At 40.7% G+C, this 20,594-nt stretch overlaps 1 protein-coding gene across 12 annotated transcripts; it reads right to left on the bottom strand.

The window, feature by feature from the left end:
- Positions 1–260: 260 nt before the first annotated feature.
- LOC118284178 (protein phosphatase 1B-like) lies at positions 261–20,220 on the bottom strand. 12 transcript variants are annotated; one of them, XM_047335252.1, is made up of 8 exons: positions 19,907–20,220; positions 18,804–19,711; positions 15,016–15,133; positions 14,258–14,369; positions 13,847–13,904; positions 1,343–1,693; positions 700–757; positions 286–320 (listed from the first exon to the last, which is right to left on the bottom strand). In XM_047335252.1, exons 2-6 carry the CDS (start codon positions 19,689–19,691, stop codon positions 1,646–1,648), a joined length of 1,224 nt encoding a protein of 407 aa, XP_047191208.1. In that variant the 5' UTR covers positions 19,692–19,711; positions 19,907–20,220; the 3' UTR covers positions 286–320; positions 700–757; positions 1,343–1,645. The 12 variants fall into 12 exon arrangements, with proteins under 12 accessions (XP_047191206.1, XP_047191208.1, XP_047191207.1 ...); XM_047335250.1 differs by having other exon boundaries at positions 261–320; positions 700–1,693; XM_047335251.1 differs by lacking the exon at positions 286–320 and adding an exon at positions 506–549 and having other exon boundaries at positions 700–1,693.
- Positions 20,221–20,594: the final 374 nt, after the last annotated feature.

The raw sequence follows: 20,594 nt of genomic DNA, 5'->3' as shown, positions 1-20,594 counted from the left end.
GTTGCAGGTCAAACTACTTGTGTCTGCCAGAACTGCCCACAGACAGGCCTTTTCCTTATACTCACAGCATAAACAATCCAACCATTACATTTACCTCTTTACAAGTCGCACAAAAAATGAGAACACAATGTGTTATGACACCTGTTTATTTTTTTGGAACATCATACAATATACCAGATATATATTATAATATTAGCATAAACAACATATTTACAACAATGAAGAAACAGTCTGCACAGGGTTTCCTAGCTCTAGTGTCAAAGCAGGTCTGTCGGCTGACGGGTCAGGCTGTGCTGTCGTCGACTCTTTAGGAAGTGGTCCTGTAGAGAGAATATCACAATAATAGATCAACATTACTGTAAAATACTGACAACACTACAGCAGCATTATCTGCAGTGACAAACAGTTTTCTGTGTCACCTTTTGTGGGAGCCAAGTATAATTGGTTTAGTGATTTGTTGGTGGACCAGCCACTCTTTCATATATTTGTGTTATGACTTTGTTTAGATAAATATTGAAGATCATAACAGGTAGTTCTGAGGGTCAGAATCTGTAAAAAAAAAAATAAAACAAACCACCTGGCATAAATGTTTACACTTTGGAATTTTTTACAACATTGCCATATGGATTTTAAAGTAGCTTTTGTACACAAGTATGTTACCACTTCATGCACAACCTACAGTATCATAAAACAACTCACCTGATCCTCTGCTAACCTGCTTCCCAACCTGGACTTCTTCATGTACAACTTTATGTACCTGGTATAAGAAAAAGGAGGTCAACTTAGTGAAATGTTCATATTACCTGACATTGAACAGTACTTTTCATTTCATTTCCTGCCCGTCGCCCGGACCGTAGTCTGGGAGCAGGGAGACGGTTTCTCAAGTGCCGAAGTTCTGCATCGCTCCGGGACCTGCCCCTCGGGACCTGCCCCTCATGCCCGGCGTTGCAGCATTTATTATTGCACACAGACTGCAACATGCACATCAACTGCTACTACAAGCCTCTAGCCATGCACACTGGGCATTCTCACTATGCCCGCTCCACACACACACACACACACACATACACACACACACACACACACATAATGCTACGTCCCGTTCAGAGCGGATATAGATAAACAATCAAACAACATTTGCTCACAGCTACTGTGACGACACCCGGCGAACACACAGGCAGCTTTAGCTGTAGATACACACAAGCTAACGTAGCTTTAGCTAACTTACCTAGTGTCCTCCAGCGAAGCTAACTTGGCGCTGGTTGATACACACACAAGCTTTCCAACAGTTCTGTTGGTTACACAGTTAAACCGCTTTCACCCAAATGAAGCAGAAGATTACCTTTCACCCTCTTCTCCTCCCGACACCAGCGGTGAATAGCCTCACCGATGTTTACTCCGTTCACTCCTCCTGTCGTCTCCAAGCTCTTTGTGTCCGTAGCCGTCTCTACTGCTCTGTCTGTTGCGACCGGGAGCTGTTGTAGGCACTTTCTCTGCCGTTCTGCAACTCTTTTCTTCTTTAGTTCAGTGCAGCAGCTCTGTAGCTCCGGTTGTTTGCCAACGCCGTGCAGGAGTCTGGTCAAGCACCCGACTGTGTGGTGAACGAGCGGAGTGTGCGCAGGCAGGAGAAAGCCGGTTCATCCAATCACTTTCTTCCGACCAAACTTTCCGATTGGTCGTGTTTTTCACAGTCCTGCCGCGGCCACAGATGAGGGATTGTTTTCGTTTCAGTATCGGATCATTCAATGTATTCATCGCTATCGGTTTGTTACTAGAGTTTCAAGTAATATGACAGAAAGTGTTTCTCACAAAAAACGCCTACCCTACCTTTAAAGATAACCTTTTTCCTAAACATTTTGGGCATTATAACCATTGCTCTGTTTTTTTAAAGCAAACAGAAAATGCCAGAGAAATGTCCTTGAATTTTTTAAGGTGTTTTAATTTATCAAAACTAACATAATAAAGTATGTTGTTTTTTTTACTTTAAACAATGGAGCTACTTGACCCGTCTTCTGGGATGTCTTTTTAGCAGCACACAAAACATTAGCAAAACATAATGCGTAGTATAAGTAGTACAAAATAATCATGTTTTTAAATGGAACTCACTAGGTACTGTGTTTTTCAAGATTTTTCAGATGAAAGATGAGAATGTCCAAATTTTCTGTAGCTACACAGCACAGATCTCCTTGATGTGACAATGTCACCTGCAGTGTAAGATACCCTCTCACTGGGGACAGACGTTCACAGACAAGTTACAGTATTACTGTGTGAGGGACTGTGCTGTTAGCCTTGTAGCTTTGTGTAGCCTGACGTGCACCGGTCTGGGGTCAGATCAAAAGCGGGTGCTTCAGACAGTTGGTTCTGTTTGGGATTTTGTTTCATGCACCAATCACCGCCATTATTTGTTTTGTTTCAGTTGAATGACTGCATAAAAGCTGCACGGATAGTTTGTTGCGTTTGTGTTGCTCCTTGTTTTCGTCTAGTTCCACCTATTGACACGTGCATGTTATATTTTCGTTCTTTATTTTTAATAAATTTGCAAAAATTTCAAACAAACTTCTTTCACTTTGTCATTATAGGGTATTGTGTGTAGAATTTTGAGGAAAAATGTATTTAATCCATTTTGGAATAAGGCTGTAACATATCAAAATGTAGAAAAAGTGAAGCTGTGAATACTTTCTGGATGCACTGTATGTGTGCGTGTATATAATTTCCATCTTCCTACTGTATCTCTTAAACAACAGCAGGCTCAGAGGCTTAGGATTATGGCCATAATCTCCTCTTTATTCTTTATTCTGTATTTGGATCCCCATTAGCTTCCACAAAGTGGTCGCTAGTCTTCCTGGGGTCCACACAGAAAGCGACAGCAATTAAAACAAACAATAATAATATCACACTAAATCATCTGTCATATAAAGAAACAGCCGTGAAGAGACGGAGGGCAAAAGAGAAAAAAACAACTGTTGGAAAGCATCCTTGATGAGACAAAGAGGAGAGAAAGTGAGCGGGTATGTGCAAGAAGAGTCACCCCACTTGGGTTCCGACTTTTTCCATGTAATTCCTCTTCAGCCAGGCACACCAGCCCATGTCCTGTTTTAGTTCGGACGAAACTGACATTTGTTGCCATACAGACTTGTACAGACACTCAGGAGTGTTCCCCCTGTGTAGCCTCATGTGATCGAGATCTCTGGTGCTGAATTTGAAGCTTTATGCCAGAGGTCTTTGGGAGTTTTAAACCTCTGAGTTCTGTGAGGCCTTCTCCAGCCCGCTGGGTGCAGGGGTCGGTCAAGTGTTGGGTCTTGGTTGAGTCCTAGCAAGCGATGCCTTGGTGTGTGGTTGATCAGCCACCAGTCAGCTGCAAGGTTTTGTTTCTAAAATCAGGATTTCTGCTTTGATTGATGAGTGTGATGGAAAATAAATAAATTAAAAAATCTCAGGTGACTATGGATGGGATCTTTTGTGGAAAAGTGGTCCTTGGGCATGATCAGGGCTGATAGGTTTTTGGTCTGATATATTTAAAAAAACTAGGCTCTCAACGTGCCCATCAACCCCCCCCCCAACCAAATAAGGCTGTTAGAGGGTTACTCTAACAGCCTTATTTGGTCTCCCTCTGATTCCTAATTTTCCTACTAGATCACAGCATGTTATCACATTTACTACTCTGCTGGCCAGACATGCCATTCTTCTCAAGTGGAATCATGCCACCCCTGTGACACTTAATATATGGATGCAGGAAGTCTTGGAGTGCATAAAGTTAGAAACATTATGTTGTAAGGATCCTTTAATGCCTTTTACAGGACCTGGAATCCTCTTTTTAAAATGTATTAATAGCCTTATTATCACTTGTGAGACTGATTGAGAGAAGAAGTTATTTAGTTTTCCTACTTTTTAATTATTATTCTTGTAATTTTTCCTATTTCTTGTGGTGTTCATTCTATTTTTGCTTACCCATTTTTTTTGCTTTGTGTGTGTGTTGTATAATTGAAATGTCTAATGGACTTTGATCAATGGGTGTGGGGAGGTTAAATATTTCAATACAGATGGTTTGTATGAGCATTTTCAATTGTTGTGTTGTATTGTAATGTCTCCTGGAAAATGTTAATGAAGAGATTTGGGCGGGAAAGTGGTCCTGTTTTGCTGGATCAGAAAGTTGTGCTGGACAGCTACAACTGATAATCCAACTCAGATGCGCTCTGTAAGATGAAAGGGAGGGAAGAGAAGGGGAAGGGGAAAAAGGAGGGAAGAATAAGAAAATAATGTATATTAAAGCTGCAAGCATCGATGATCAGGCTTGCCCCTCCTACCGGTCGGGGTGTTCAGCAAGACCATACCATCAAAATTTCACGTATATCAAATGATGATTGTCACACAAGGCTCATTTTCTGAGGCCAGGAGGTGCGCAATGACCATAACTCATAATTAGCATTGTTGAAGCCATTTTGCCCATTTTTCTGATCTATTATTTTATTTATAATTATGCTCAGACATCATGCATTTTGTGTATTATGATGAAAATGAATGGGAATGACTTGTGTTAAGATTTTGCTATGTTGTTTGTCATTGCTATTATTGGGATGATTAATATGATATATTATCTGATTGGGTGATCTGTTGGCGTGCGGGTGAACCGCATAAACACAAGCGAATACGAATCCTTTTGTTTGAAGTTTATTGATTTATTTATGCTGTTTCCCCCTTTATTAACGGCAGAACTGTGACATTAAGAACAGAATGTTCGTTGATTTAGGGACCACTCTTGCAAAGTTGAAGATTGCTCGTTGGAACGGGAGGAAAAGCCAAGGAAAATCCTGTCTGAACGCCAGGAAAAGCCAGCCACATTGGAAAGAATAATTTAATTCAAACAAAGTAACCTGGATAACACAGAATTGCTCTCCTGTTGGACGGACTGCCAGGATCTCACCAAGTGAGTAACCAGCAAATGCCCTGTTTTCTCCGGGCGATCAAACATTAAATAAAAGGTTCGAAATGTTTGATGAGCAGTGAAAGAAAAACGCACAACTGCATGAGCAATAACTATGAAATTACTGAAACTGTGCGTGGCAAGTGGGAATAAAGTGTCGGAATATCATACAAAATAAATTCATGTGCTCACGGGAAGGAAGCAAGACAGCTGAAAAGACGGATGATATGGAACGAAAATTAAATGTGCTGCACTGCTCTTAATGGCCAGAGCAGATGGAAAATGACAGAAATAAAACAGATTCTTAAACAAATTACTGAATTAAACATGTCAAATGCAAACTATTCAAAATAACTGAATTAAATTGAGATGATGGCTGACAGAACTGAGTTTACGGAGACTGACACGGTAACTGAGATGAAATCAAAACAATGATGAAAGATGATGCTAATGTTGACTGTATACATGAAGGTTTTGCTGAATTTAAATTATTGCTGGATAAATTTTAAAAATTTGTCATGAATCTGTTCAGAAACTGTTGCCTTATGATGTGAGAGTAAATGAAACTGTGGACTGGTATGAGCCAAATATGTCGGATTGCACTGCATTTCTGATTGAAGTGGAACATTGGATAAATTTACAGCCTGATCCACAGGCTCTTCTGGATACTACTGACAGTGTATCTAAGGTTTCAAGGAGCAGTTCAAAAGCATCATCCATTTCTTCAGCCAGAATTAAAGCTGCTGCAGACAAAGCTGCTCTAATGGGCAGAGCTGAGGCTCTGAAGAGAAAACATGAAGTGGAATTAGAAAAGCTTCAACTGAATTCAAAAATAAAATCACTGGATTTGGAAGTGGATATTGCTGCAACTAATGCAAAAATTAAAACGCTTTAAGAATTTGAAAACATCATGGAACAAATTTGAAAAGGATTTTCAAAAACTGGAATGGAAACATAACAGGATGAGCATGTGGAGGAAAAGACCTGGCCCAGAAGAACAATTAGAGGCAAAATCAGCCTTGTTAAGCAGATCAGAAGCAAGCCAATCACAACTTGATTTTGCTGAGCTAGGCGCTATACCTAAAAACACCATTATAAAGGATGATTCAGGCTCACCAGATGGGCAGCTGTGGCTCAGGAGGTAGAGTCATTAGTCCACCAACTGTTCGAGCCCAGCTTCCGCCAGTCTACATGCCATTGTGTCCTTGGGCAAGACACTTAAACCTAAATTGCCCCTGAAGGCTCTTCTGAAAGTGTATGAATGTGTAGGAATGTGACAGAAAAATGTGTGATAAATAGCAGCGCTGTATGTGTGGGAATGGGTGAATGTGACTTCCTGTAAAGCACTTTGAGTGGTCTCTATGACTAGAAAAGTGCTATATATACTGTAAATATAGTCCATACAGTCCATTCAACAACAGTACAGTAAACGCACTATGAAAGAGCCTCCTGCAATAACAAACCCCCGTACACCCAAAGTCGTTGTGTCTGATGGACCACACAGACATCTACTCCTAGAGGTAAAACACCTCAGGGGCTTAACCTCACAACCAGCAAGCCTCACTTCCTAAAAGATAGGTATCGGTGTTTGATGGCAATCCTCTTACTTTCCGACTGTTTACAAAGGCTTTCAAACATGATATAAAGGATGAAACAAACTGATGAAGATTGACTGTACTTCTTGGAACAGTACACTGTTGGAGAGCCAAGGGAACTAGTTTGAAGCTGTTTTAATATGGAAGCCACAAATGGTTATGATAAGCGAAGCATCTTCTTAAACACCACTTTGGCGATGACTTCAAAATAACAACTGCATATATCAAAAGGCCTTGAACTGGAACTCAATAAAAAAACACTTCACAGCTATGCCCTTTACCTGTGCAGCTGTGGTAATGCAGTCCAAGATCTTCCATACATGAAAGAGCTTGACTTAACGTCCAACATGAAGCAAATCGTTTCAAAGCTCATGTTTAAGCTAAGAGAAAAATGGAGATCTGCTGTATGTGACATCACTGAAAGAACACAACAAAAGACAGAGGTTCCATGATCTGATCAAGTTTATAGAAAAACAAGCCAAAATCATTCAAAATCCTTTCTTTGGAGATATACAAGATGCGACTGGAGGCACAAAGGTGAGAAAATCCAAAACAGACTCTCTGTATATGAAATCAAGCAGCAAGACATTTTTGTTACTGCTGTTACTCCAGTAGCTGTCAACACAGAAACTAACATGATTTCCAATGCAAAGCAAAGGGGAGACAAATTTAAAGGCGCCAGTAACACGGTCAACAGAGATGCTTTTATCAAGCCTTGTGCTTTCTTTAAAGGCGATCATGTGATGGAAGCATGCCAGGCAATGTCAAAGATTCACCAAAAGGAGAAAATTGAGTTTCTGAAGAAACATGGACTCTGCTATGCCTGTTTGGTTAAAGGACATATAAGTCAAATGTGCAAGAAGTGGCATACCTGTAATTCCTGTAAGAAGAATCATCCCACTGTCTTGCATATTGAAAACTTTACCTCAGAAGACCCATGACAGGCTAGAAAGATATTATCATCAAGAGCAACTCTGTCACAAGCGCTATGATATCAACAGAACACACAGGGGCAGAAACCTGAGATTACAAGTTGGCAGTTGTACCTGAAGGCAAACAAGGGTAACTCTGGCATAGAAAAGTTAGCATTTCTGAACCCCGGAAGTACAACAACTTCCTGCACAGAGAAATTAATGGAACCGTTGTCTGTCAGAGGAAAGAGAACAGACTCCTACTCTGAACAATGGGTCATGAAAAGCCTGTTAAATGTATGCAGCCTGGATGGCAATACTTTTATAGAACTACCAGAAGTCTTCACACAGAACGCCATTCCTGTCAGTCAAGAGAACATCCCTACAGAGATGGAAATAAAAGGACGGCCCTACCTGAAAGATGTTCACATAAAGTCCATTACAGCGGAGGTCGATCGATTGATCGGTGCGAATATCCCAAAAGCATTAGAGCCACTGAAAGTAACGAACAGTCAAGGCGAGGGGCCCTATGCAGTCCTGACACGCTTAGGGTGGATTATCAATGGACCTCTTGGCAATACTGCACCTGCAGATGAAGATGGCCGACCACGGATAACGTCCAACAGAATATCTGTGTCCAGATGGGAGGAACTTTTTGTCCGACCATACAATCAGGACTCCTCAGAGTTGGCCTTCAATGAGAAACAAGAACATTCTTTTGAAGACAAAAAAATGATTGCAAGTGGTGGACAACTCAGTGAAAAAGAAAGGACACTGAGATACAACTTCCATTCCGTCAGGATAACATCCGTCTACCCAACAACAGGAAAATGGCAGAACAAAGAGCACTAAGTCTTGCACGAAGATTAAAGAAAGATGAAGCCTTTCGGAAAAATTACATTGGCTTCATGAATGATGTCTTGGTGAAAGGACACGCAGAAGAATAGCTCCTCCGGAATGATGGAAGACTGTGGTATATTCCTCACCACGGTGTCTACCACAAACGAAAAAAGACAATCTGGTCTTTGTCTGTACCTCTTCATTCCAAGGTACTTCTCTCAACTCTTACAAACACCTTGTTAGGTGTACTCCTCAGATTCCGACAGGAACCAGTAACAGTGATGGGGGACATCGAAGGAATGTTCCACCAAGTAAGGATACCTGAGGATGTGACCTTTCTCAGATTCCTGTGGTGGCCTGGTGGGGACAACAATCAATTGCTGGCAGAGTACCTAATGACGGTGCAACTTTTTGGGGCATTCTCATCTCCAAGCTGTGCCAATTTTGCACTGAAATAACCTGCTGATGAAAATGAAGGAAAATTTGGCACTGAAACCCTCAACACCATTCCTCACAATTTCTACGTAGACGGATGTCTCAAATCTTTCCCCAGCGAAGGACAAGTGATCTCTCTGATACAGGAGCTGAAATCAAGAGGTATGATTACAGAAACTTTCCTTGAGGAAGGATGTTGGCTAAAAGGTCCAGACTTCCCGATGGACCCTGAAACAGACCGGCCTATGCTTCCCCAGGTACCACTCGTACTTTCCGACAGTGACCCAGAGATCAAGAAAACAGCTGTGATCTTCGCTTCAACTGCTTTGCAGAAATGTCCTTTGACTTGTTTTAGTGAGCACTTCTCATCATGGGACAAATTGATCAAGTGGGCAACCTGGCTCCTGAAGTTCAAAGGGATTCTGAGACACCTGAGCCTACAGAAAAGAGCAAGTCACTCTCTGCACTCATCAGTTAAATAGGACTTTGCTGGACAAGAACATGCATGGAGGATTTGTCCAAGGCTGAGGAATCGCTTGTGTCCTACATCCAACTGCAATCCTTCCAAGATGAGATGACATCTTTGCAAAAGTGTCAACCTGTGAAGGTGTAGTAGGAATTACAAACCAAACCACCCTCCAGAATAGAATCCTTACAATTTGAGGCAGACTGAGCAAGTTGGCAATACCAGAGGAGACAGCCACTTCTCCAGTCTACTCTTGAACAACATCCACACCTTGGTAGGTCATTGTGGACGAAACCAAATGCTTTCCAAACTCAGGAAGAAATATTAGATCATCAAAGCCAACTCGGCTGCGAGAAAGATAACCCATTACTGCATACTCTGCAGGCGATGGCATGATACTGCAATAAAACTAAAGATGGCAGATCTACGTCTAATCCATATAACACTGGATTTGCCACACTTTACCCACACTGGTTTAGATTAGTTTGGTCCCATTGAAGTCAAGAGCGGCTGCAGCAGAGGTATGGAGCCCTGTTTACGTGCATCGCCAGTAGAGCTCAGTGTTTACCCTACATGCATTCAGGCATTGCGCCGCTCCAGGATTTTGACTGCCGATCCTGAATTATTATCCGCTTTATCTAGAGGTGGGAACAGAAACCCGGGATGAAATGGCCCAGGGCTGAATTATGAAAGACCATAGTATCAATAAGCTCATTCATCCATCTATGATGAATTTTCGCTATTCCCAATCCGGAGTATCTGTGTTGAAGTCTTTGCTGTGCAGGGGGCGTGGCCCGCTCTCACTGCGCGACACACGGACCACACACACTCACCTGCTCCGTCCGTGTGACGTGGCAGAGTGAACGTCTATTTTTACTTGAAAAAAAATAAAGTTGATGTAAAAAAAAGTGTAACAAATGTTTTGCAAGTAAATGCGGTAACACGAGCGATCTGTGAAAGTGAAAGTAAACTCTACTTCTGCTGGTCCCAGTCAGAGGCAACAGCTGCAGCTGGTGGGAGGAGCCCGAAGAGAAGTAACCCTAACCCTTACAACAGTCTGTCTATATATATAGTTACTTATTTGCTTTCACAGGCTTTATGTTAGTCTCATCACTCAACACACAATATCATGTACTTTACATTCATGTTTTTTCAAAATAGTGCTGTTCAGTGTTCAGCAATTTACTGAGTACAGTATGAGAAACAAAACATTTGTCTCTTTCGTTTTATTCTCATTTGGCTTAATTTTTTATACTAAAAATGAGAGAAAAAACGATGAGTACTGTTTAAGTAACGGATTTTAAGCAGTATCGATGAGTACTGGCTCAATTTTTCCCCCAGCACGCATGCTTCACCTCCGCTACTACAACTCCATCCTAGGGGAAACACTGGAGCTGTACACCTGGAGATAACTTACTCGCTGGATACAGACTCCTGTATCTCTGCACTTCATTGATGAAACCTCACCACGCTACTCATGGCCCATGGGACGCATCACAGACACTTTTTCTGACAAAATAGGACATGTATGCTGCGTCAAGGTCAAGACACAGAATGGCACATTGGAAAGGCCCATTACAAAGCTGTGCCTCCTTAAAGACATGACCTGACAAGTCAGACATGACCTAACCCGACCTAACCTATCCCCTACGTACTTACAGTACATTCCTACCTTTATACCGCTACCTTGACGATCCTTGACCTTTTCTTGTTTTATTGTTTTTGATTATGAGGTATTTTGATTATTGATCCTAAATGAGTAGCTATAAAACTTTTAAGTTATTAAATGAGTGTATTTATTTTTGAATGATCACACTAGTTTACCTATGAAATGAATCAAGAGGAAACAAAATTAGTTGTAAAATGAACTCTTGAATGCTTGCCCTGACTATAATTGCTGATTGACTCTTAAAAGGACTCTTTGGAAAAAATGAAGGATGTTTTTTTTTAACTATGAACTCTTTACAAAAATGAACTATTGGAATTTTGAAGGACATTGATTTAAATTTTTTGAAGAAAGAAAAATGGCCGTTGACAATCTTGTCACCAAGGTATTTGAGTTCCTATGAGTTTGTATGAATTGCCTTGTAATGGTCAATTAGGGGCTGGAGTGTTGAAGCCATTTTGCCCATTTTCTGATCTATTTTTTATAGATTTTGCTATTTTGTTTGTCATTGCTATTATTGTGATCATTAATGTGATGTGATATCTGATAGGGTGATGTGATCTGTAGGAGTGGGGGATACGTTTGATTAGGGACAGGTGAACAGGTGCTCAGGGGTAGCGGAAGAGCAAACAATTTTCAACCGCATAAACACAATAGAGTACGAATCCTTTTGTTTGAATTTTATTGATTTATTTATGCTTTGCCCTTTAATTAAGGACAATAGCATGTGAGTTGATTTACGGACCGCTCTTACAGGCATGTAGATGTGCCCAGGACGGGGCTGTTATCAAGCATATGCAATTTGGAAAATATCTGACCATGTGAATTGGAGTAACAAGAGATTATTGAAAACAACATTTTTTCTGGGGCAACTTTTCATCTCAGTGTTTTCTATTCACCCTGGCCAAGTTCAGGTAGATCTGAGAGGTGTCGCTTTTGAGACATCTTGCTGTGCCCATGCCCGAGACCCATAAAATATGAACATTTTCACCAGTCCAGAAGCGTGTGCAAAGTTTAACAACTTAACGAGCACCTTGTTTGTCACCATTGTTAGCAAATAATATAGAAACACAATCTTCACAGTAACATTCAATCAATTTGCTCCTCATCCTGGTCTAGAAGAGCAGCTATGATCAACACATAGAAGTCTATAACAAAATAAAGTAAAAAGAAATCAGTTTCAATAGCAGAGTAAACCAGGGCACACTTTCAACCTCAGTGTGTAGCTTCTTTAAGCCAACACAACAATTCCAAGGCCTTTCATCATATTGCAGTTATAGACATAAAAACAGAGACTGTGCAACTGTGGAAAGACTGGGGGGCTGCGCAGTGTAGTGGTTAGTGCTGTCACCTCACATCAATCAGGTTCTGGATTCGTATCCTGCTCTGAACCAATCAGGGCCTTTCTGTGTGGATTTTGCATGTTTGTGTATCCTCTCTCCGGGTACTCCAGCTTCCTCCCATAGTCCGAACACATGCAGATTGGGGTTAGGGTTAATTGGAAACTATGAATTGTGAATGTGAATGGTTCTTTTTCTCTGTATGTTCGCTCTGTGATAGGCGGGTGACCTGTTCAGGGTGTACCCTGCCTCTCGCAGGGTTGCTGGGATCACCTCTCACAGGGTCGCTGGGCCAATCCCAGCGACCCTTAATGGATAAAGCGGAATAGATAACGGATGGATGGGCTAGTAGAGGGCGTGTGTGTGTGTGTGTGTGTCTTGAGCATCAACAAACACTGCCCACACCCCACTGAGGTTAAATACCTGGTTTCACCACAATTTGGTCAACTGAAGTGCCTCTTAGATGAGAGAATCTACAACCAAGTCCAGTTGCTCCTGATTCAATTCCCATTGGTTAACTATGACCTGGATTAATGAGACTCTCCACAGATATTGTGTATATGCATGGGTGTGAGTGTGTAAATTTGGGGTTGGAAGAAGAGGGCAGTAACAATTATGTGATATCTGATCACTTACCAAATGAAACAGGAGGGTTGCGTTAATCAGAGGGTGAACACAGTTACTTCATTTTTTCCATTGGGTATTCTTTTTTCATTTAAAGGTGCCATCAGTAATTATTGTCACCAAGTATATCAACAACCATCATTTTTAAATGTTGTCATGCTTAAATTTTGTCTTGTTACTGTTTTCTACAACTGCTGCTCATTAATTGTTGGATCATCCTGATTCTACTAGTGCTGGTCCACATCTTGAATCAGGACTTAACATCCCTTGTTCTAATATGGACCAGGTTTGAATGTCCTAAGGTCCAATTATTGAAAAATAATTTTAAATGAGTTTAAGTACATTCAAAAGAAGAATTTACTAGTATTATGTTGAAGCAAATATTAACTACAGGATGAACATTGTGATGCTTTAATTGACTATAGCCACCATCCTCAATGAAGGGGCAAACTACAAGCCTTTCAGAGGCACTTTTAAAGCCTTACACAATGTGTCTCTGAACTTTTTTCAGTGGAGTAGTCCTTTCGGGATCTATAGTCCCTCGCAGTGTGTGGTATTTGACATTGCTTACTATCATTTTCCTTTTTTGGTTGAGAACAACACAGAGGCAGCACAACGCTGAAGGAAGCAGAGCCACATCTGAGTTTCTGCAGGGAAATTACACTTACAATTTTATAAACCATGGATTTAGGCTCAAAAAGGGGAACACTGTTCTAGTTCCAGTGGCGGATACTTGTGTTTGACATTGTGATAAATGCAGACTTATTGTTTGCATTTATCACAGCTACAGAGTAGGAAGTCAAAGAAGCAAACTAATAAAGGATTCTTCAATGCACAGGAATTGCCCCACTTGGAGACAGTTTAGCAAGAGAATGACTGTGACAGAGCTATGTAGATTGAGTGTGTAAACATAGTGTGAAACTTGCATGTGAAAGATGAATGTAAAAGACTCAACCCAAATAAATTATGCAACATAAGATTTGTGTGCGTGTTGTATAAATAGTCAAAGGACAAAGCTCATTCAGTCATCACATATACTGACACTCACCGCATCTTCCTCCCTGTATGGGTTCAGACGGCTGTAGACTGCTTCAATAACACTGCGTCTGCAGGAAGAATACGCATAACAAATTCTATTTAAGTCCCTTGAATTGTTTGATTAAAACCATCATGTATGTGGTCAAACAAGAGACAGTAAGGCATTTTAACAACTGCAAATGTTGCCCTCTATCAATAATTATAATTATATGAATTATTATTATTACTCATATTATTATTATTTTAATGATTAATATTATGAAATGTCAACACTGGCTCTGTACTGGCCACTTGTCAGCCCAGACATACATGGTTTGCCAAAGTTTTGCCTTCTCTTTACACTTTTATATTTTCATTCAAGATGTTTATGACTCCTGTGTTGAAATAACACAGCAGTCCCTTTGAGGGCAGTGGTCCTTACTTGCTGGCAAGGCCCCCCGCTGGTGGCAGAGGAGGCATGCCACTGTCGGTGGACAGGTTCCTCATCACCGTAACCATGTCTGGAAACAGCTCTCCCCGCCGACAAAGCATCTCTGAAACACCAGGCATGTTGTAACAATTTAATTCAATTCAATGTTGTTTGCATTGCGCCAAATCATAACATACATCATCTCAAGGCTCTTTACATTGTGAGATTGAGACCTCACAATATTAAAGAGAAAACCCAACAGTTCCCACAATGACCCTTTTAACGGGAAGAAATCTCTAGCCATCTGCCAACACAAGTCAGTATTAACATAGTTGGTGATAGTCAAGAACAGTTTGGGGCTAAAGTAGGGGAAGGGGAGAACAGATGAGAGAGAACAAAAATGTGATGAAGAAAGAGAAGTGGAGTTGGGTACTGTACAAGTGAATCTGTGGAAATAATTGTGTTTTATAGACAGAGAGAGGGAGAGAAATGGTGACAGAGAGGGGCCTGCAACTGAGATGACAGTGGCATGGGGCCAGAGCATTCCTATCCCTCTGTTCCCTTTTTCTTTCTGTCTTTCTTCCTCTCACATGTACTCTGCATCAACCAAACAAAAAAATGGACATAACTATGATCTGTCCTTCAACGTGAACCCGTTTGAGTGCCTATCAATCCATTTAGCAAACATTCATTTGCAGTATTATACACAACTACCTCCTTGTTTTACCATCAAGAGCCTCATATCTTGTTCTCCAATCATTCATTCTCACCTTCAACCTTCAACTCCAGATATTTGTTGAGCTCAGCATCTTTCCTCACAGCTTCCTCTGACACTTTAGGAGCGTTGGGCAAAGACACTAGCACAACACTCATGTTATCCCGACTCCCCTAAGATGGATGGAGGGAGAGAGGAATAAGGAAAGTGCAGGTAAGAGAAACGGTGATGATTTCCAAAGCACAAGTAATGGAAAAGTATATACTGCAGCTCACAACTGAATAGCTGAGGCAGTATATTGATACAGCCAGCTTAATTTCATCCAATAGGCAAGGCAACTTTATTTGCATGGCACATTTCATTGACAAAGGCAACTCAAAGTGCTTTACAAGGTGGTAAACTGTGTGAAAAACAATTTACAATAACAAAAATCAATCAAACAACAACGTATACAGTTTAATAGGATTAGATGAAAAGATAAAAAGATCAAATAGAAAAATAAATACACCTACTTAAAGAAACTATTTAAAAAGAGCTTATTTACAGGGTGGAATAGGCGGTATGACATAGAAACGTTTTTAGCTTTGACTTAAAAACGGTCAGAGTCCGGGCTTGTCTGATATCATCTGGAAGGATATTACAGGTCTGAGTTGCATAATAACAGAACGCTGCCTCACCATGTCTAGTTTTAACTATTGGAACGACCAGTAGGCCAGCGCCAGATGACCTCAGGGTTCTACAAGGGTTATATGACACAAGCATGTCAGAAATGTATTAAGGCTCAGAGCCACGAAGGGATTTGTAAACAAGCAATGAGATTTTGAAGTTGATTCTCTGGGTGACCGTTGGTCAGTGTAGGGGTTTTATAAGTGGTGTAAGATGCTCGTATTTTTTAGTTTTGGTGAGGACCCTGGCAGCGGCATTCTGAATAATTTGGAGTTGCAAAAGTCCTTTTTGATTTGATATGACTGCTAAAATTTAAATCTGAGTCCAGGATAACACCAAGATTTCTAGCCTGGCTCTTCAGAGACAGAGTCAAGGTGAGAGATGACACTCTGTCTTTCTGTCTGTGCTCCAAAGACAATTATTTCTGTCTTATCACTATTTAGTTGCGGGAGATTTTGCTGCATCCATTCATTTATTTGTTTGATGCAGTGACACAGAATCAATAGGTTCATAGTCACCTGGTGTAAGTGCTTTAAATTTGCATATCATCTGCATAGTTATGGTAGGCTACTTTGTTTTGTTTTTTAGAATTTGGACTAAAGGAAGCATATAAAGATTGACCAAGAGTGGACCCAAAATGGACCCTTGTGGAACCCCGCAAGTCATGGCTGTCTGTTCAGACAGTTTCCAATGGACACAAAATACTTTCTGTCCTGAAGATATGACCTAAACCAATTTAGGAGAGGCCCACCCAGTTTTTTAATCTGTGTAATAACATTGTATGTCCTACTCTGTCAAAAGCAGCACTGAGATCTAATAATACTAAAACAGAGACTTTGCCAAAGTCACTGTACAAGCAAATGTCATTGAGTACTTTTATGAGAGCAGTCTCAGTGTAATGATGGGGCCGGAATCCTGATTGAAAGTCATCTACACAAATGTTCAGAGTTAAAAAGTTGTTGGTGAACAACTTTTTCAATAAATTTACCTAAAAATGGTAAGTTTGATATAGGTTGAAAGTTTTCAACCAGGATTTCATGAGCATTTGTTGTGATTGTTGTGGCCAAAATGTCAGATTTTGCGGCAGATTTACGAAAAGAATTGCGCTGTTTTCAGGTGGTTTTTTTCTATGAAATAGCAGGAACTTCAAAACTAAAGGTATTCCAGTGAGAATAAAACCATTGTTCTAAGTGTAATCACACAAGGAAAGTAAGCAATCTTACCAAAAAGGCTCAGGATTACGAAATTGCAGCTTTAAATATGTTTATTTTTCAATAAAGAAGTTCATCTGAGAGTGTTTCTCCAAATAATAAAGCTTACTTAGTTACATCATCAACCACAAAAACATTGATGGATGCCAAAAGCAATGATAAATTGTGTTATTTTTAGCACTAGTGACAAAATAATGAATACAAAACTAAAATAAATAAAGAGATAAAAGAGTGTGTATATAAACTAAAGTGGATATAAAATCCAGAATTAAAAAAAACTATAAATAATAATAATAATAATTATTAACTCTCCCTTGACAACATTCTCCCTCAAAATCTTTTCATTGCAGAGTGATCACTCTGAGTGTTGAATGTTGACTGCAGTTAAAGTGGGAACCCAATCTTCACAAATGCAAATTGCACAAATTGCAAGATGAAATGCAATCTCAATTGGAATAATACAGCCGCAAGAAGCGATTGGAGGGTCAAACCCTCTGCCATTCCTCCCCACTTCATGGGAGGTAAACTAAACTCTGTGTTTATTCAACAGATGGCATGAGAGGTCCCCAGTGAGTTTGGTCATGATAGGTCATAGTTAGGCAACTTGAGTTATTAGAATATATGCTATCCCACTATAACGAGTCAAGATGGCACCTCGAATACTTGCCCCCAGAGCATGCAAATCAATCTTGGTGATATTCTGTTCAGTGTTATAGAAATGCACATTTCTGTCATTTTTTTCTGACATAGCAACCCCTATAGGTTAGTAACACATGCTTTAAGTCGAACTGTAGCTAATCACAGCTGTAAGTGATGATTGGACAAATGGTCTATGATTTATAGCCAATATTCCTCTAAGCCTTGCCCTTTGCAAAGACATTGTGGCTAGTAGCGGGGGTTTTTTAAAACCAATCTTGCGGAGGCATACTAAAATTGGTGTTGATATATTCAAAATTTCAAAAGTTCTATTCATATCACTGTTTTTCAGTTTTTTGTTAATTGGTGCAAAATTTTGTCATCTAGATTCAAGAGGGTTTTTTTAGAGCACTTGAACTGGCAAATTGTTTGTCAACGGAGTCACTGTGTGAGGGGCGTGTAATAACAGTGCAACCATGTGGCCAATTTGCATAATTAAGGTTTTAGATGCATAATTTTCAGCTATTGTGCAAAGTTTTGTAGTTTTACTTATTCAAGCTCACAGGAATTCGAGGTAACGCGTAACAAGAAAAATAAGGATTTCTATGGACCAGCACAAAAAAAAAAGGTTTTGAACTGCTTTTCATTTGATGACTTTCTCCCTCCCCTCTACCCCACTCAACGGCGTATCACTCACTCAAGCACACAGTCACACACAAACCCACATGCCTCTATAACTTTGTGATATACTAACACTAACATTACCACTATAACTAACATGGTCGGGATGCAACAGCCTCTGTCACGGTCATTTGTGTTGTCTGTTATTAAAACGTTTCAGCTATTCTTCATTACAAATTTAACCAATTCTGTGAATTCAGCGCAACCTTGCAATTTTGTCTAATCACCGCAACTTTGGCCAATCATGGACTTGCTTCAGCAGTAATTTCTTTGGAGGTAAATGCAAGATGTTTGCATCGCACATGTCTGCATAATCAAAAACAGAAACAAGGAAGTGAGCTTGGAGACGTGAAGCTCAACGTTTTGCATGGGAATGCTCTGATTGGCCAAAGTTGCGGTGATTAGACAAAATTGCAAGGTTGCGCTGAATTCACAGAATTGGTTAAATTTGTGTTATTGTTGTGATCGCAACATTGCAAAATCCTGGAGCGGCTGATAAGTCATACAAACAAAAACCTCTCTTGACAACTATATATACATTGAACATGTCTTCATCGTGCCTTTGATCAGGAAATTGAAATTGCTTTCTCGGTGACACAATAATATAAATCACAATGATTTGATAAAAAAAAATTATATGTGCACACACCTTATGCATGCAGGTATCCACCACTTCATTGCAGACTCTTTCAAGGTCATCTGACACCTCAAGCCTGGATTTCACATAGTCGCACAGCTCCTCATTGGACATGACATCCCAGATGCCATCACACGCCAAGATTACAAACTGATCTTCTTCCGGGGCCCGAATCACCTCAAACACTTCTGGTTCAGGGCTAACCAGTTGCTCCGTGGGGCCCTTCCCATCCACACACTTGTAATCGTAGTCCCCCAAGGCTCTTGATACAGCCAGTGACCCATTCACCCTCTGAATTATCACAGAGCCACCAGCATTTTGGATGCGCTCTCTCTCATGTGGGTTACAAGGCTTGTGGTCAAGTGTGGAGAAACACACTTGTGAATTGCGGTAAAGAACAGCTCGAGAATCACCACAGTTAATGAAGAAAAAATGCTCGGGGGAAAGGAGGATTCCCACTGCTGTGGAGCCACTATGGTCCACACCATTTCGAAATTCAGAGAAGCTGCGCATGTGCTCATCAATCCTCAGGAAACCTGTCCGGATTCCAGCTTTCACAGCCTCAACTCTAGGAGGAACTGGTGCTGAAGGGTCACTGGTGGAACTGTCTGAACCAGCCTGGAAGCCTTGTGTACCCCTGGCCACTAAGCTATCACGAATTATGTGTTCCAGGAGATGCTTAGAGCAATAGTTGGCAACCCTTGAGCCAGCATGACCATCGTACACAGCAAAAAACGACCAGTCAGTCATACCAGGAGCAGGAAGTCCCAAAACAGCTGAATGAGCATCCTCCATCTCCACCCGCCAGCCCTGCATGGAGCTCAGGCCATAGTGCAGGCCATTGCCCTCACCATGTGAGTTGTGCTTCACTGTCTTGGGTTTGTCCAGGAACGCACCCATGGCTATGCCCCCACTGTTACCTGTGAAAAAGAAAAAATAATTACAAAATAAAAAGACGATTGAATAGTTCAGTCATTGTCGGCGTATGGCAGAGACTCATAACAAATCTAAAATAGTTGTATACTTATAACGATATAAAGATATTGTGTGTTGTGCACCATTGCTTCAGCAAAGCAGCTCTCAGTCTGTCACCCAGTCAAGCTCTGCTCCCTCACCTTGTACGTGCGCTCGCGTACACACGTGGATGCGGAGTGCTCCACTGTGTTGTTATTAGTCACTAGTGTAGTGCCCGTTCTAAACATTCATGTTTGGAATGGGCTGTTTTCTTGGCCCATGGTGTTGCTGGTAGCAGATTTCTTTTTGAAAATGCAAAAGTGACCGGATCAAGACATGTACTACGGAGCAGGTTTTTTTGTGGTTATCAAGGTAACTTCAGGTTTAACTCTGGGTTTTCGGTCCAACGGAGATGGTTCTCTTCTTCCTGGGGTAAATCACCATGGTAACTTGTGCTGGATGTCTAACCTGCTCTGGAGCAGGTTAAGATCAATATAAAGGATCAAAGCCAGTCACCAGTTCAACTACTGACCAATCAGATCAATGGAAAAAGTCATCCTGCTACAGGATCCTGACTGGGACAAAATAGTCAGATATTGACAGTGTCAACAGTATCAACAGTGACCACCCACTTTTAGAAAAGGTTCCAGTTCCGGAAGTGAATTTTCAATTCACTCACTCCATTGACGTTTCATAAAATCCAAGCCAGTAAATCACATGATGAATCATTACCATAAAACATTTTATCTGGAAAGAAACAAAATTGTAAAACGGAGAAAAAGGGAAAGGTACAAGAATGTGTACATCATTATTTTAAGAGTGAAGGAACTACTCATCCCATAAACCACT

Source organism: Scophthalmus maximus, chromosome 10 (assembly GCF_022379125.1).
Source record: "Scophthalmus maximus strain ysfricsl-2021 chromosome 10, ASM2237912v1, whole genome shotgun sequence".
Lineage (NCBI taxonomy): Eukaryota > Metazoa > Chordata > Actinopteri > Pleuronectiformes > Scophthalmidae > Scophthalmus > Scophthalmus maximus.
The sequence above is the reverse complement of the archived record's forward strand: the minus strand, read 5'-3'. Positions and strand labels throughout refer to the sequence as shown.

Excerpts from the sequence above, each read along its gene's own strand:
- LOC118284178 (XM_035606890.2), bottom strand. The coding sequence starts at position 19,691 with ATGGGTGCGTTCCTGGACAAACCCAAGACAGTGAAGCACAACTCACAT. Across the intron at positions 15,134-18,803 it reads TGGATACCTGCATGCATAAG|GGGAGTCGGGATAACATGAG; the intron begins GTGTGTGCACAT and ends CATCCATCTTAG. Across the intron at positions 13,446-13,846 it reads CATACAGGGAGGAAGATGCG|AAACTCAGATGTGGCTCTGC; the intron begins GTGAGTGTCAGT and ends ATTTCCCTGCAG.